At 42.1% G+C, this 13,087-nt stretch overlaps 1 protein-coding gene across 2 annotated transcripts in view; it reads left to right on the top strand.

Moving 5' to 3' along the window:
- The window catches only part of si:ch211-26b3.4 (connector enhancer of kinase suppressor of ras 2), a 576,848-nt gene that overhangs the window by 219,773 nt on the left and 343,988 nt on the right, over positions 1-13,087 (top strand). For both annotated transcript variants that reach the window (XM_043704404.1, XM_043704405.1), the window contains exon 6: positions 5,627-5,746. In XM_043704404.1, coding sequence (XP_043560339.1) covers positions 5,627-5,746 — 120 coding nt within the window. The remainder of the gene's footprint in view (positions 1-5,626; positions 5,747-13,087) is intronic.

Raw genomic sequence — 13,087 nt, 5'->3', positions numbered from 1 at the left:
TTATTTTTTGGGTGAGAATACAGGAGGCATGTTTAGTAAGTTTGCAGATGACACCAAAATTGGTGGCATAGTGAACAGTGAAGAGTACAACTGGGACAGTGGCCAAGGAATGGCAGATAGAGGTAAATTTAGATAAATACGAGGTGTTGCATTTTGGTAAGACAAACCAAAGCAGACTTTTCAGTCAATGGTAGGACCGTGGAAGTGTTGTCAAACAGAGAGACCTAGGAGTGCAGATACATAGCTCTTTGAAAGTGGTGTCACAGGTAGACAGGGTGTTGAAAAGATATTTGGCACAGTTGCCTTCATTGGTCAGTGCATTGAGTACAGGAGTTGGGATGTCATGTTATGACTGTACAAGACATTAGTAAGGCCACATTTGGAGTACTACATATGTTTTAGTCATTCTGCTAAAGGAAGAATGTTATTAAACTGGAAAGGGTGCAAAAAGATTTACAAAGGTGTTACTTAGACTGGAGGTTTGAGTTATAAGGAGAGGCTAGATAGACTGGGTTTTTTTCCCCCTGGAATGTATGAGGTTGAGGGGTGACCTTATAGAGGTTTATAAGATCAGGAGGGGCATGGACAGGGTGAATAGGCAAGGTCTTTTCCCTGAGGAAATGCAGTCCAAAGCTAGAGGGCATAAGTTTAAGATGAGAGAGGAAAGATTTAAAAGGGCCCTGATGGACATCTTTTCCATGCAGAGATTGGTGTGTATCTGGAATAAGCTGCCAGAGGTAGTTGTAGATGCAAATACAATAACAACATTTAAAAGACATTTGGAGAGGTGCATGTACAAGAAACATTTAGAGGGATGTGAGCCAAACACAGGCAGATGGGACTAGTTTAATTTAGGAAACCTGTTTGGCATGGATAAGTTAGGCCGAAGAGTTTGTTTGTTGACTGTATGACTGTATGACACTGTGACTGTATGAGAGATAGTTAGATTCTCTCAGAGATGTTCACTTCCTGGCAGTGTGATGTGGTGTGAATGTTACTTCCCACTTGCCAGCTCTAGATATTGTCCAGAATTTCCTGTATCTGTACATGGATAGCTTTAGTGTCTAAGGAGTCATGAATGGTGCTAAACATTATCAGTGACCAATCCCATTTCAGACCTTATGATGGCGAGAAGGTCATTGAAGAAGCGACTGAAGATGGTTGTGCCTCAGACACTACCCTGAGGAGCTCATGCAGAGATATCCTGTAATAATGCCAGGACTGATTGGCCCTGGTGAAACCCAAACTGAGTATCAATGAGCAGAGCAATTAGGGGAAGCAATGGCCCAGTGACATTATTACTGGACTGTTCTTCTAGAGACCCAGGTAATGTTCTGGAGACACAGGTTCAAATTCTGCTGTGGTAGAAATTTGAATTTAACAAAAATCTGAAATTAAAGCCTAATGATGATCACAAAACCATTGTGAATTGTCAGAAAGAAATATCTGATTCAGTAATGTTCTTTAGGGAAGGAAGCTGCCATCCTTTCCTGGTCTGGACGACTCATGACTCTAGGATCACAGCAATGTAATTGACTCTTGTCGGCCTTCTGGGCAAATAGGAATGGGCAATAAATGCTGGCCCAGCCAGTGAGACCCTCATCCTGTGAATGATTCTTGTTGAGCAAATGCTGGACAATAGCATGGATAACTTCTTCCATTGAGTCGCTGATCATCAGTAGGCTGATAGGAGAGTAATTTGCCAGTAATTTTCATACTGTTTTTTTGGAAGCTGGTAATCTATATAAGAAAATCTCACAGATCACCCAATTCCTATTCCAGTTGGGTAAAGTTATGTTTCTCTTCTACTTTTTGTCAAATCAATATGCTATTATGTGGGGTTGGGCAAAAAGGGAATTCAGTAAGATCTAATTCAGTTCACATGAGGCACGATGAGAAAGATTAGTGTGGTGTAAGCACAAATGGGTATGTGGACATATGAGATTGCAGTGATAACATAGCACTAACTCAAAACGGTGTAAATATTTTTGAAGGTTCTGGAATTTGGAAAGAGAAAATCTGTTCCCATTCATGGGAGAATTGAGAACAAAGAAGACTAGTTGAAAGTGGTTGGAAAAGAGCCAACACTGACATGAGGAAAAAACATTTTTTTGCGCAGCAGATTAGGATCTGGAATGTTGCCTGTGACAGATTAATTGTTTGGCTCCCATAAGCAGACCTACTGATCAGGTGTTTGGATTCTTAACCCAGAAATAGCCTTGCTGTTGGGCCAGAGACTAAAACCCAAAGTTTCGCCAAGACTGAGACGATGTCCTTGAAGTAAATCCTGTTGAATGGGATGGAATTCAAATTTTAACAATGCAGAAACTGCATTGTTATTACTGGTCGGTATGGCTGACCTTGAATGGGGAATCTTACATTTATTGGATATCACATTTCTCCATTGTGATCAAAAATTACACATCCTTAAAACAAATCCTTTGAAGCTTGTTTGTGATATTTTGGTTTCTACTTAATCTGGCATATCTCCTGTCCAATGATTTATTGTAGCAATAATAAATATTGTCCAATGATAAATTTGGACAAAAAGTGAAGACATTCAGAGGACTTTACTTCCTCATTTGCTGTCCAAGAGAATACTTCATGTATTTGGTTCTTTCTCCTGCTTGGTGACATCATCGCTGCTAGAAACCTGGAGAGCTCCTTGACTTAGCATCAGTTTCATGGTGACACTGAGTTAGAGGAAATCCAGGCCACAACAATCATAAATCTTTTATCGCCAGCTTTATTTGAGTTCAGTGAACATCATATCTTTACCTTTGGACCATAGATCTTGCATAAATATTTTGCAATCTGGTGATTCCATTTTGATTTTCTCTTTCAGGTCTGTAAAAGACAGGGAAAAGGAAGGATCACCATATTTCTGGTTTCAGACCAGATGTATGAAGAACAAGCTTTTGTTTTTGGTTATTCTATTATTCCTTATTTACGCTGAGGTATGGGAAATGAGAATCATTTCTGCTTCCAGTTAGCCCCCTGAACTGCCCTAGCAAGAGCTCCAAGATTATAGTATTGAGAGAATGACCAGAACTGTGTGGAGGCAGCAGGGATGTTAGCTGCCAATTGGAGTGTTGGCAAAAGTCCTTGTGTCTCACCTTTCTGAGAAGGTGCACAGCACTTTGTTCCACTCAGGCACTTATTTGGCCAGTGATAGGCCTGCCTTCAGGATTAAGGACCCCACGGGCAGAAGTCCTGCTGGCCAATGAGTCACTGATGTGTTGAACAGCAGCACCACTGGGAGGTGATGGTTGCTGCCGGTGCTACACCCATCCAAGGTCCAAGAACTGATTCATGATAGGCGAGGTAGTGGGTTGCAGATTAGGACATGGATCAGCAGTGAGCACAGAGGGTTAGCTCTCTCACTTGGCCTTCCCGGTCCTGGGCCCCTCAATCAGGTTGTCAAGTGAGGAACACTCTTGGAGCTTGCTTGGGTTTGCTTGTTTCACTCCCTCCAATGCTGACAGGATGAGACTGTTAATACTCACTTAAGGGTCTCATTGGCAGATGGAGATCCACAGGCCTTTCCACCACAGATATTATCATGGTGGAAGGTGACTAAGTTGGTTAGCTTGATTAAACTCTCATTCACTATCAAACATATCAGAGCGGAATGTGCAAGATTTTCCCCATATATCTCTGAATTCATCTAAGTTCCTGACTACCCAGTTTTCCAGTGCTGTGCAATAATGGATCATAAATTGGCAAAACAATATTGGAAAACACGAGGTTTGCAGTGTGCTCCTGCAGCTCATTTTTCATGATGTGACAACTTTGTAGGATAGATTAAATATCTGAAGTCACCTGGGTTTAGGATGAAAGATTATTGGACTGACGAAAAGTTCTGACCTGAAGCATCGACTCCCCTTCTCCTCTGATGCTGCTTGACCTGCTGTGCTTTTTCCAGCTCCACTCTATCCACTCTGATCTCCAGCACCTGCAGTTCTCACTACCACCAGAATGTGTTTTCTCAGCCAGTGTGGCAGATGGATTTTACACATCAGAGTTCCCAAATAAGAGTATGAATAAGTTAATTTGTTTCATTATGCTGGTTGAACATTATTCTTCAAATCGCACCGTGTGATCATTTACACACTCCTTGTAGGGAAGATAGATATTTTGGTTTCACTCCAAAATATGACACTCTCTCTTCTCCAACAGTGATCTCCCACTTTATGTTTCCTCCGGGTGCTCCGGTTTCCTCCCACAGTCCAAAGATGTGCAGGTCAGGTGAATTGGCCATGCTAAATTGTCCGTAGCGTTAGGTAAGGGGTAAATGTAGGGGTATGGGTGGTTGGCGGGTCGGTGTGGACTTGTTGGGCCGAAGGGCCTGTTTCCACACTGTAAAGTAATCTAATCTTATGTTCTTTCAAGTCCCTGATATGGACCTCCAATCATGAAACATGAACAGATAACCCACAGCTTCTGGTTCTGTTGCAAGAATGTGACACCAGAGCCAAGGCTAATGTGTATACAGCAACAAGAAATTGCATGATCTGTGTTGATCATATCAGTAGTGATCAGTCAAGTGACTTTCTCTTCTTCTACCCCATTTTGATTGACTTACTGCTCACTGGATGAATACAGTTAAGCAGCACCTTGTCTTATCTCAAGTCCCAAGTGATTCATACATAATTCATTACTTTGAAATTTAATCATTGTTGTTTTCTTGCCAAACATGGCAACCAGTTTATTAACAAGATCCTATGAAACAGTGGATGGTATCAACAAACAATGTACCTTTTTGGTTGTGATGTTGATTAAGGGTGAAATGTTGGACTCAACGCCACATTATTCAGGAATTGACAGAAGATTTTGTTTGGAGGATGTCCCATATGATTTGTTAGGCTTGAGAACCGATTCTGATATTGCTCCCCCCCTCCCCCCAATACTAATGAGAAGTCACTATGCGTATGTTCTGGTATCACTTATAAAAAGAGTCATGAAACATGAACAGATAACCTCCAAGTATTAAATTGGACTCCCTTTTTCTTGGCAAACTTCCAATTTTGTGAACTGTACGGATGCAGGATTGGGTGGTGATGTGAGCGTAATCTGTCAAAGTAATCAGTTCTTACACTGTTTCAGGGGGAGAGATGTGGTAACTGTCTCATGCTTTGGCGAACGGAGCCTGTATTGTAAATGAGCAGTTCCATTGCCAGCAGAAATCTAAATATTGGATTCATTCACTTTGCAAAATGTGACATGAGCCAGAGAATAAACTGTTGCATTTAAATCTTCACTAAATTAACATTGCTGTGTCTGTGCTGACAGTTCAGCAGTTACTGAACACGCAGCAACATGTAGGTAAAACAAAGCAATAAAATTGTAGATCAAGCAGCATTTCGGGGTTTGCTTAAGAAAGTGAGACTGAAATGGTGATGAAATTGTCTCAGTTGGAAACGCACAAAGCATAAAATACAGAGATAATATGTATGATGATGAATTAACAGTGTCTCTCTTTCAACATAATGTATTTTCTGCTGCATGATTAATAACAAGCTTTCATGTGGTAACTATAAAAAGAACAATTGATGAAGGGAAAGGGAAGATTGCATTTCTTTTTCACACAACTAACACTGGTCTTTGGCTCTTTGATTACTTACAGTGTAAAACATTATCTGGGATCTGTGACCACATCATCTCATTATCATCGGACTCCCTAGTGTCACAGTCTGCTCATCTTGAAGTTGTCCACCTAACAAACATCATGCCCAGTGAAGGCTTGGTAAGGACTTATTTCTTTCACATCCTTGTTGATACTGCACAATCATGTGCAATAGGTTGTCTGTTTACTGTAGCTTAACTTAATGCAGCTTGGTGATGAATCCTTGCAGTAGCACATTTTGTCATCGATCTTCTGTTGTGTTGTAAATTTGCATGGGAAGGACAAAGAGATAGGTTCCGAATCCATACTCTACAGGATGGGGAGGAAACCCTATGCTGTTGACATTGGCCATCCAGCCAAAAGGTTAGAGTCATGCCATACACTTTCACATGTGAGCTGTAGTCTGGACCAATGTATGGCAATTGCTCTGGGTATTTCCCTGGCAGGTCTGACCAGGAATCTATCCTGCTCTTACTGCCTGCCATTGGGAGGATTAGCACATTGATCCTCAACCTATTTGGCTGCTTTATGAATGCATATTCCTTGGCCATCAAATTCTAGAGTGGTGCATGGACCTGGAGCTTCTCGTTCAGAGGCAGGGGTACTACCTTCGATACTACAGCGCCTCTGTTAATTACTTCAATGCCTTTATTTGGTTTGAAGTGGCAGGTTATAGCAGGACCGCGCTCCAATATATTTAAATGTGATGGTGAAACATCTTTGCCCATGTTCTCTAGGGTGGCCGAATCAGCAGGAAGGCAGTGTGAGGGGACGTTGAGATGGGCTGAACTCGTTACGAGTGCTCAATGTTAATCATTGATACTGAGATATGTTAGACCAGTTACACTTGACACCCCTTCCACATTTCCTAAAATCCTATCATTAATAGACGTCCATTAATTAATTGCTTGCAGGTCCTCTCAGTCAGGGAATAGTTGATGGATAAACCGAAGAAAAAAATCTTTAAATTGTTTCAAATGTACTCCATCCCACCAAGGTCTCTGAGTCTCCATTTGCAAGGAATTTTCTTCATTCTGTTGCAAAGCCTGTTAACTTATACCACTCAAAGCATCGTTTTTTCTCTCTCTCTCTCCTTGATGTGCCTTGGTGCCTCTTACTCCTTTCAGATTCTGCTGATTTGTACTGTTAAAATTTAAAACATCGAAGGCTTTGCCAATGTCAGCTTCCATGAGCCCTCTCTTGGTTTCCTCTCGGGCAGTGAAATCTGGAGGGAGGAATGGTCTGGTGGCAGATTGGACAGCATAGCAGGGAATGAGGGCTTTCAAGCAGCGGGGAGGTAAAATAATAACAGCTTGCATTTATATTGTGCGTTAAGTAACGTAGAAAGAAAACACGGTTGGAAGAATTCACAGAAATAGAGATAGAAGAGGTCAGGAAGTGATTTCGATACAAGGTCCCATGCAAGGAGGGTCGGGGGTGGGTGAATTGGACAAGTGACATTTGGGGCAGGATTGTATAAAGGCTGCAGTTTTAGAATATTTACAAAGTGTGTGGGATGAGAGGCTAGTCAAGAGATAAAAAAAACTAAATCAGCAGCACACTAAACTTCACAGTCAAGATTGAGTGTATCATAATGCAGTCAGATGGTTGGCAAAGCTGAAAATAATTCTCTGCACCGTAAGCTGGTATATGTTGTAAATTAGAGTCTGAAAAGAAAGCACAGAAGATTACTTAATCTCTTTGAATCATCGTGCTCATCGGTTATGTCTCACAGACTCAGAGTGATTACTACACAGGAGACTGTTTGTCCCATCATGTCCATGCAAGCTCTCCACAAGAGCAATTCAGTGAGCCCCACTTCTCCACTCATTCTCTCTGGCTTTACCAATATTTTCTTACCCACTGATTATCAAGTTCTCTTGTGAAAGATGTGATTAAATTCCCTCCTCAGTCTCAGGTAGGCCATTCCACATGCTAGCTTCATTGAAATTGATTCTTTGTCATGTCATTTTTGGTCCTTTTGACAAATGCTTTAAAATGGTGTTTTTTGCTTATTGACTCATTTAACACTGGGAACCATTTCTCACCATGTAGACTGTCCAAAGCTTTCATTATTTTGAAAACCACTCTTAAATCTTTTCTCAATCATCCTTAAGGAGAACAATGTCAGTCTCTCTAATCTATTCCTGGAGTATTTGGCTCTCATCCTCTGAATCATTACTGTAAGTCTTTCCGACACCCTCTACCAAGCCTTTGGATCCTTACTGGAGCAGAATTAGACTGAATGCGCTGGTTAAGACTGAGCAAGTATCTTATCAAGGTTTATCATCATAACTTTGTTTTTCTAAGCTTTATCTCTGCTGATAAATCCCAGAATCCTGTAAACCTTATAAAACAGTTTCTCATCCAACACTGCCATTTCAATAATTTATGCATTTGCAGTCTGAGGTCCCTCTACTTGTGTTCCTCCTTTAGATTTCAATCTTTTGTATTGCCTTTTCTCATTCTTCCGGCAGTAAAAAATGTATCACTTTACAGTTCTCTGCATTAAATTTCATCTATCACATCCATTCATTCCACTGACCTCTGTCCTCTTGAAGACTATCACTATTCCCCCAAATCCCTCAGAACCTCACCAAGGTTGCAAGCTTCATGTCATCTTTAAAATTGTGTTCTTCACATCCAAGCTTACGTCATTCATGTAGATCAAGTAAAGCAATGCTCCTAACACTAATGCCTGGAGGACCCCATGATATACCATTGTAAAAAAAATCACAGTCACCACCAGTCTGTCCCTCATCACTTAACCAATTATGATCGTACTGCCACTGTCATTGATATTCCATGCGCTTCAACTTTACTGGGAAGCACTTTATCAAATGCCTTCTGGAAGTCAATGTACACCACATTGCCCTCATTACCTTCACCAACTCTCTCTGTCAAATGGCTAAAAAAAATCACAGTCCAATTGTTTAAATATCTTTTATCCTTAATCTGGCGATACTGTGACTGTAAGAGGTGTACTTTGTCCTGCTTTTTTTTGAAGAAATGTTTTAAGGCAGAGGTGGTGAGCAGCCCACCAGAGCCACTAGAGTAAATAGCTTGTGAAGCTTTGAGTTTTTTTTTTAAAGTTGGAACAATAGAAACAACCTGAATGGGTGTGGTCAAGCTCCACAGAACCAGAGTTGTTAGTTTAGCTTTCAGCAGTAGCTATTGGGGTCGTGAAGGAGTGAAAGTTATTCTTTCCCTCTCTCGATTTCAGCTAAAAGCTAGGATTCTCGTCCTGCTGCAGGAGTTGCATGTGAGACAATCTGTTTTCTGAATCTGCATTTTCCAAGGACATATTTTTGGGATGTTACTTTATTGGAACAGTTAATTAGTAATAGTTACTGTATTTAATATCCTGTTAAGTTTTCCAGTGTAGTTAAGTTATTACAATTCCTTCTTTCTTTCATTGTATTTTAACTATAGTGGCTGAATAATGTGCGTTTTGCTTTAAATTTAGTAGTTCAACAATTGAATTGTACCTGGAATGCAACACCTTACATTTACTTTTAAAATAAGAAAATGTTTGGTTCTAGACTAGCTTCTGAATACTTTGAGAGGGTTTGGTCTTGTTCGCAACACATAGTGAATCCATGCTTAATTATTCCACACTTGCCCATATTATACTGGATTATTTTAAAAGGTGGAACAATAGAAGCAGTCTGAGTGAATGTGGTCAAGCTCTCACAGAACTGGGATGTTGGTTTTTAAAAATTTTTTCCATGATGGAAGTGAAGCTGACTTCTCTTTAGTTATCTGGCTTAGCCTTCCACCCTCTTCAGGTCAGGGTAAAAAACGTGCAGTTTTCCTCTGGCACACCCCTCAGGGCTAAGTTAGGGAGTCAATGTCTACAATGATCAACAGGCATACCCCTCCACTGGACAGAGACAATTAGTTATGTATAGCTTGACAGTAACCACTGCAGTCATGTGGGTAAAGGTGAAGAGACAAGCCACAATGAACTCTAATAGCTGATATGGGGATTGGACCCATACTGTTGGTTTTATTCTGCACCATCATTGATGGTCCCATCAAATCACAGATGATGTGTATCAGACTGAAGGAGTCTTTGGTTCTGAAAAAAAAGTCATACAGAACTCAAAATTTTAATTCTGTTTCTCTGTTCAGAGCTGCTGACTTCTCTAGCATTCTCTACGTTTGTTATGGGTGGGTCGTCAGATGACTGAGGAAGCCAATTTTGGCTCTACATGTTCTTCCACAATGGGACAAGGAGGGGTGGGGAGAGGGTAGAAAAATGTTATTGACTCGGTGGTGGGGGGTGAGATGGAATTTGTAACCCTGGGTTTGGATTCCTTCTTCTTGCCCTGCTGCAGCCATTACCCACTGTAGTTATGGTGCTGAACCTAAATGTGACCTGCACCCCTGGAACTCTGACTCCCCAAATTCACTCTTTCCTTTCTCCTCTCGCTCCTCCCAAGTTAGAAGGAGATCAAGTCAGATGGAGTAGGTGGGACTGAGAGACACAGTGAATCTAAGACAGTGAGATTTATGGAGATAAACTCTCACTGACACCCTCAGTGTATTCTCATTCTCACTGACACCCCCAGTCTTGCTGCTATTCCCACTCTCATTGACACCCTCGGTATCTCTGTTGTTCTCACTGCAAATGACTCTCTAAGGTGTGCACTCTCTCCAATTCTGACTGACTTTCTCAGACTGACTATCTCTGACTCAGGACATTCTCTCTACTACTATTTCCCTCAGATCGCATTCTGTCTAACTCTCATTGACTCTTTCAAATATATTGTCTATCTTAGACTGACTTTCTCAGACTCACTCTTTCTAACTCTCGCAAACTAATTCTCTCTCTATCTCTGACTGACTCTGTGACTCATTGTTTCTCTAACTCTCACTGACACTCTCCAGCACTGTCCCCCTTGAACCCTCACTGACTCTCTCGATCCACTCTAAATCCCACTGACTCTCTCATTCTCTCCCTAAATCTCACTGTCTTAGATTCACTGTGTCTCTCAGTCCCACCTATTCCATCTGACTTGATCTCCTTCTAACTTTATCTGACTCTGTCAGACTCACTGTATTCACTGTGTCACTCCCACTGACACCATCATGTTTACTTTTTTCTATTACTGTCGGATTCCCTCAAGCTCACTCTGTATCTGTGACTGACTCTCTCGACTTGCCATCTCTCTAACTCTATCACTCCAAGTCATATAAATAAATGGTTGGAAGCACTGGATACCGCTAAGGTTATGGGCCCTGACATCATTCCGGTGATAGTACTGAAGCCTTGTGCTCCAGAACTTGCTGCTCCACTAGCCAAACTGTTCCAGTACAGTTACAACAGTGCATATACCCAACAATGTGGAAAATTGCCCAGGTATCTCCCGTATATAAAAGGCAAGACAAATACAACCCAGCCCCATCAGTTTACTGTCAATCATCAGTAAAGTGATGGAAGGTGTCATCCACAGTGCTATCAGGCAGCACCTGCGCAGCAATAACTTGCTCAGTGATGGACAGAAGAGCTGAATTTAAGAGGCAAAATGCGATGAGAGTGACAGCCCTTGACATTAAAGTTGGATTTGGTTGACTGTGGATCAAGGAGCCCTAGCAAAACTGGAATCAAAGGGTATCGGGGACAAACTCTCCACTGGTTGAAGTCAGATCGGGCACAGAAGAAGATGGTTGTGATTGTGGTTGTTGGAGGTCAGCCATCTCAGCTTCAGGACATCCGTGCAGGAGTTCCTCAGGGTAATGGCCTAGGCCCAACTCTCTTCAGCTGCTTCATTAATGACCTTCCCTCCATCATAAGGTCAGAAGTGGGGATGTCCGCCGATGATTACACCATGTTCAGCACCAGCCATGATCCCTCAGATACTGAAGCAGCCCATGTCCAAATGAAACAACATCTGGACAATATCCAAGCCTTGGGCTTACAAGTGGCAAGTAACATTTGTGGCACACAAATGCCAGGCTATGACCATCTCCAATAAAAGACAGTACCACTGCCCCTTTCAATGCTGGTACCATCACTGAATCCCTCACTATCAATATCCTTGGGATTGCCATTGACCAGAAACACAACTGCACCTACTACATAAATACAAAGACTAAAAGAGCAGGTCAGAGGCTAGGAATACCACATCAAGCAACTCACCTCCTGACTCCCCGAAAACTGCCCACCATCTACAAAGTATGAATCAGGAGTGTGATGGAATACTTCCCACATGCCTGGATTAGTGCAGCTCCAATAACACTCAAGAAGTTTGACACTATCCAGGACAAAGCAGCCCATTCTCCGGCACTACATCCACAAGCATTCACTCCCTCCACCGTCGACTCTCAGTAGTAGTAGAAGTGTGTAACATCTACAAGATGCACTGCAGAGATTCACCAAAGCTCCTCAGAATGCACCTTCCACATCCAAAACCACTTCCAAGGACAAGGGCAGCAGATACATGGGAACACCACCACATTCAGTACCCCTCCAAGCCACTCATCATCCTGATTTGGAAATATATTGCTGTTCCTTCATTGTTGCAGGGTCAAAGTCCTGGAATTCTCTCCCTGATGGCATTATGGGTTTTCCCACAACAGGTGGATTGCAGCGGTTCAAGAATGTACCTCACCCCCAGCTTCTCAAGGGCAACTAGGGATGAGCAATAAATGCTGGTCCAGACAGCAATGTCCACATCCCATCAGTGAATTTAGAAAAAACTCCCACTGACTCCCTCAAGTTCGCTCACCCTCTATCTCTGATGGACTTTCACTTGAATCTTATCAGATCGAATGGGTCGGTTGGTTAGACAGAAGCAATGAGGAATTTACAACAGCAACATTATGTGATGGATGGCAGTTCTAGGAAGGGAGAAAGTCTCAGATACAGTCACATAGATAGAGAGATAGGCAGCTAGTGCAGGTGTCTTTTGTGGATATACCAATTTTAAACAGGTATGCTGTTTTGGAAAATGTAGTGGGTGATGGATTCTCAGGGGAACGTAGCATGAACAGCCAAGTTTCTGGTATTGAGTCTGGCTCTAATGCAATGAGGGGTATGTCAGATTCCAAGAGATCAATTGTGTTAGGGGATTCTCTATTTCGAGGTACAGACAGACGTTTCTGTGGCCAGCAGCGAAAAAGCAGAATGGTGTGTTGCTTCCCTGGTGCCAGGATCAAGGATGTCTCAGAGAGGGTGCAGAATGTTCTCATGGGGGAGAATGGCCAGCAAGAGGTCACTGTCCACATTGGAACCAACGACACTGGAAGGGAAAAGGTTGAGATTCTGAAGGGAGATAACAGAGAGTTAGGCAGGAATTTAAAAAGGAGGTCCTCGAGAGTAGTAATATCTGGATTACTCCCAGTGCTACGAGCTAGTGAGGGCAGGAATAGGAGGATAGAGCAGACGAATGCATGGCTGAGGAGCTGGTATATGGGAGAAGGATTCACATTTTTGGATCATTGGAATCTCTTTTG

The sequence above is a fragment of the Chiloscyllium plagiosum genome, chromosome 15 (assembly GCF_004010195.1).
Source record: "Chiloscyllium plagiosum isolate BGI_BamShark_2017 chromosome 15, ASM401019v2, whole genome shotgun sequence".
Lineage (NCBI taxonomy): Eukaryota > Metazoa > Chordata > Chondrichthyes > Orectolobiformes > Hemiscylliidae > Chiloscyllium > Chiloscyllium plagiosum.
Note: the sequence above shows the minus strand (reverse complement) of the source record. Positions and strands in the feature narration are given on the sequence as shown.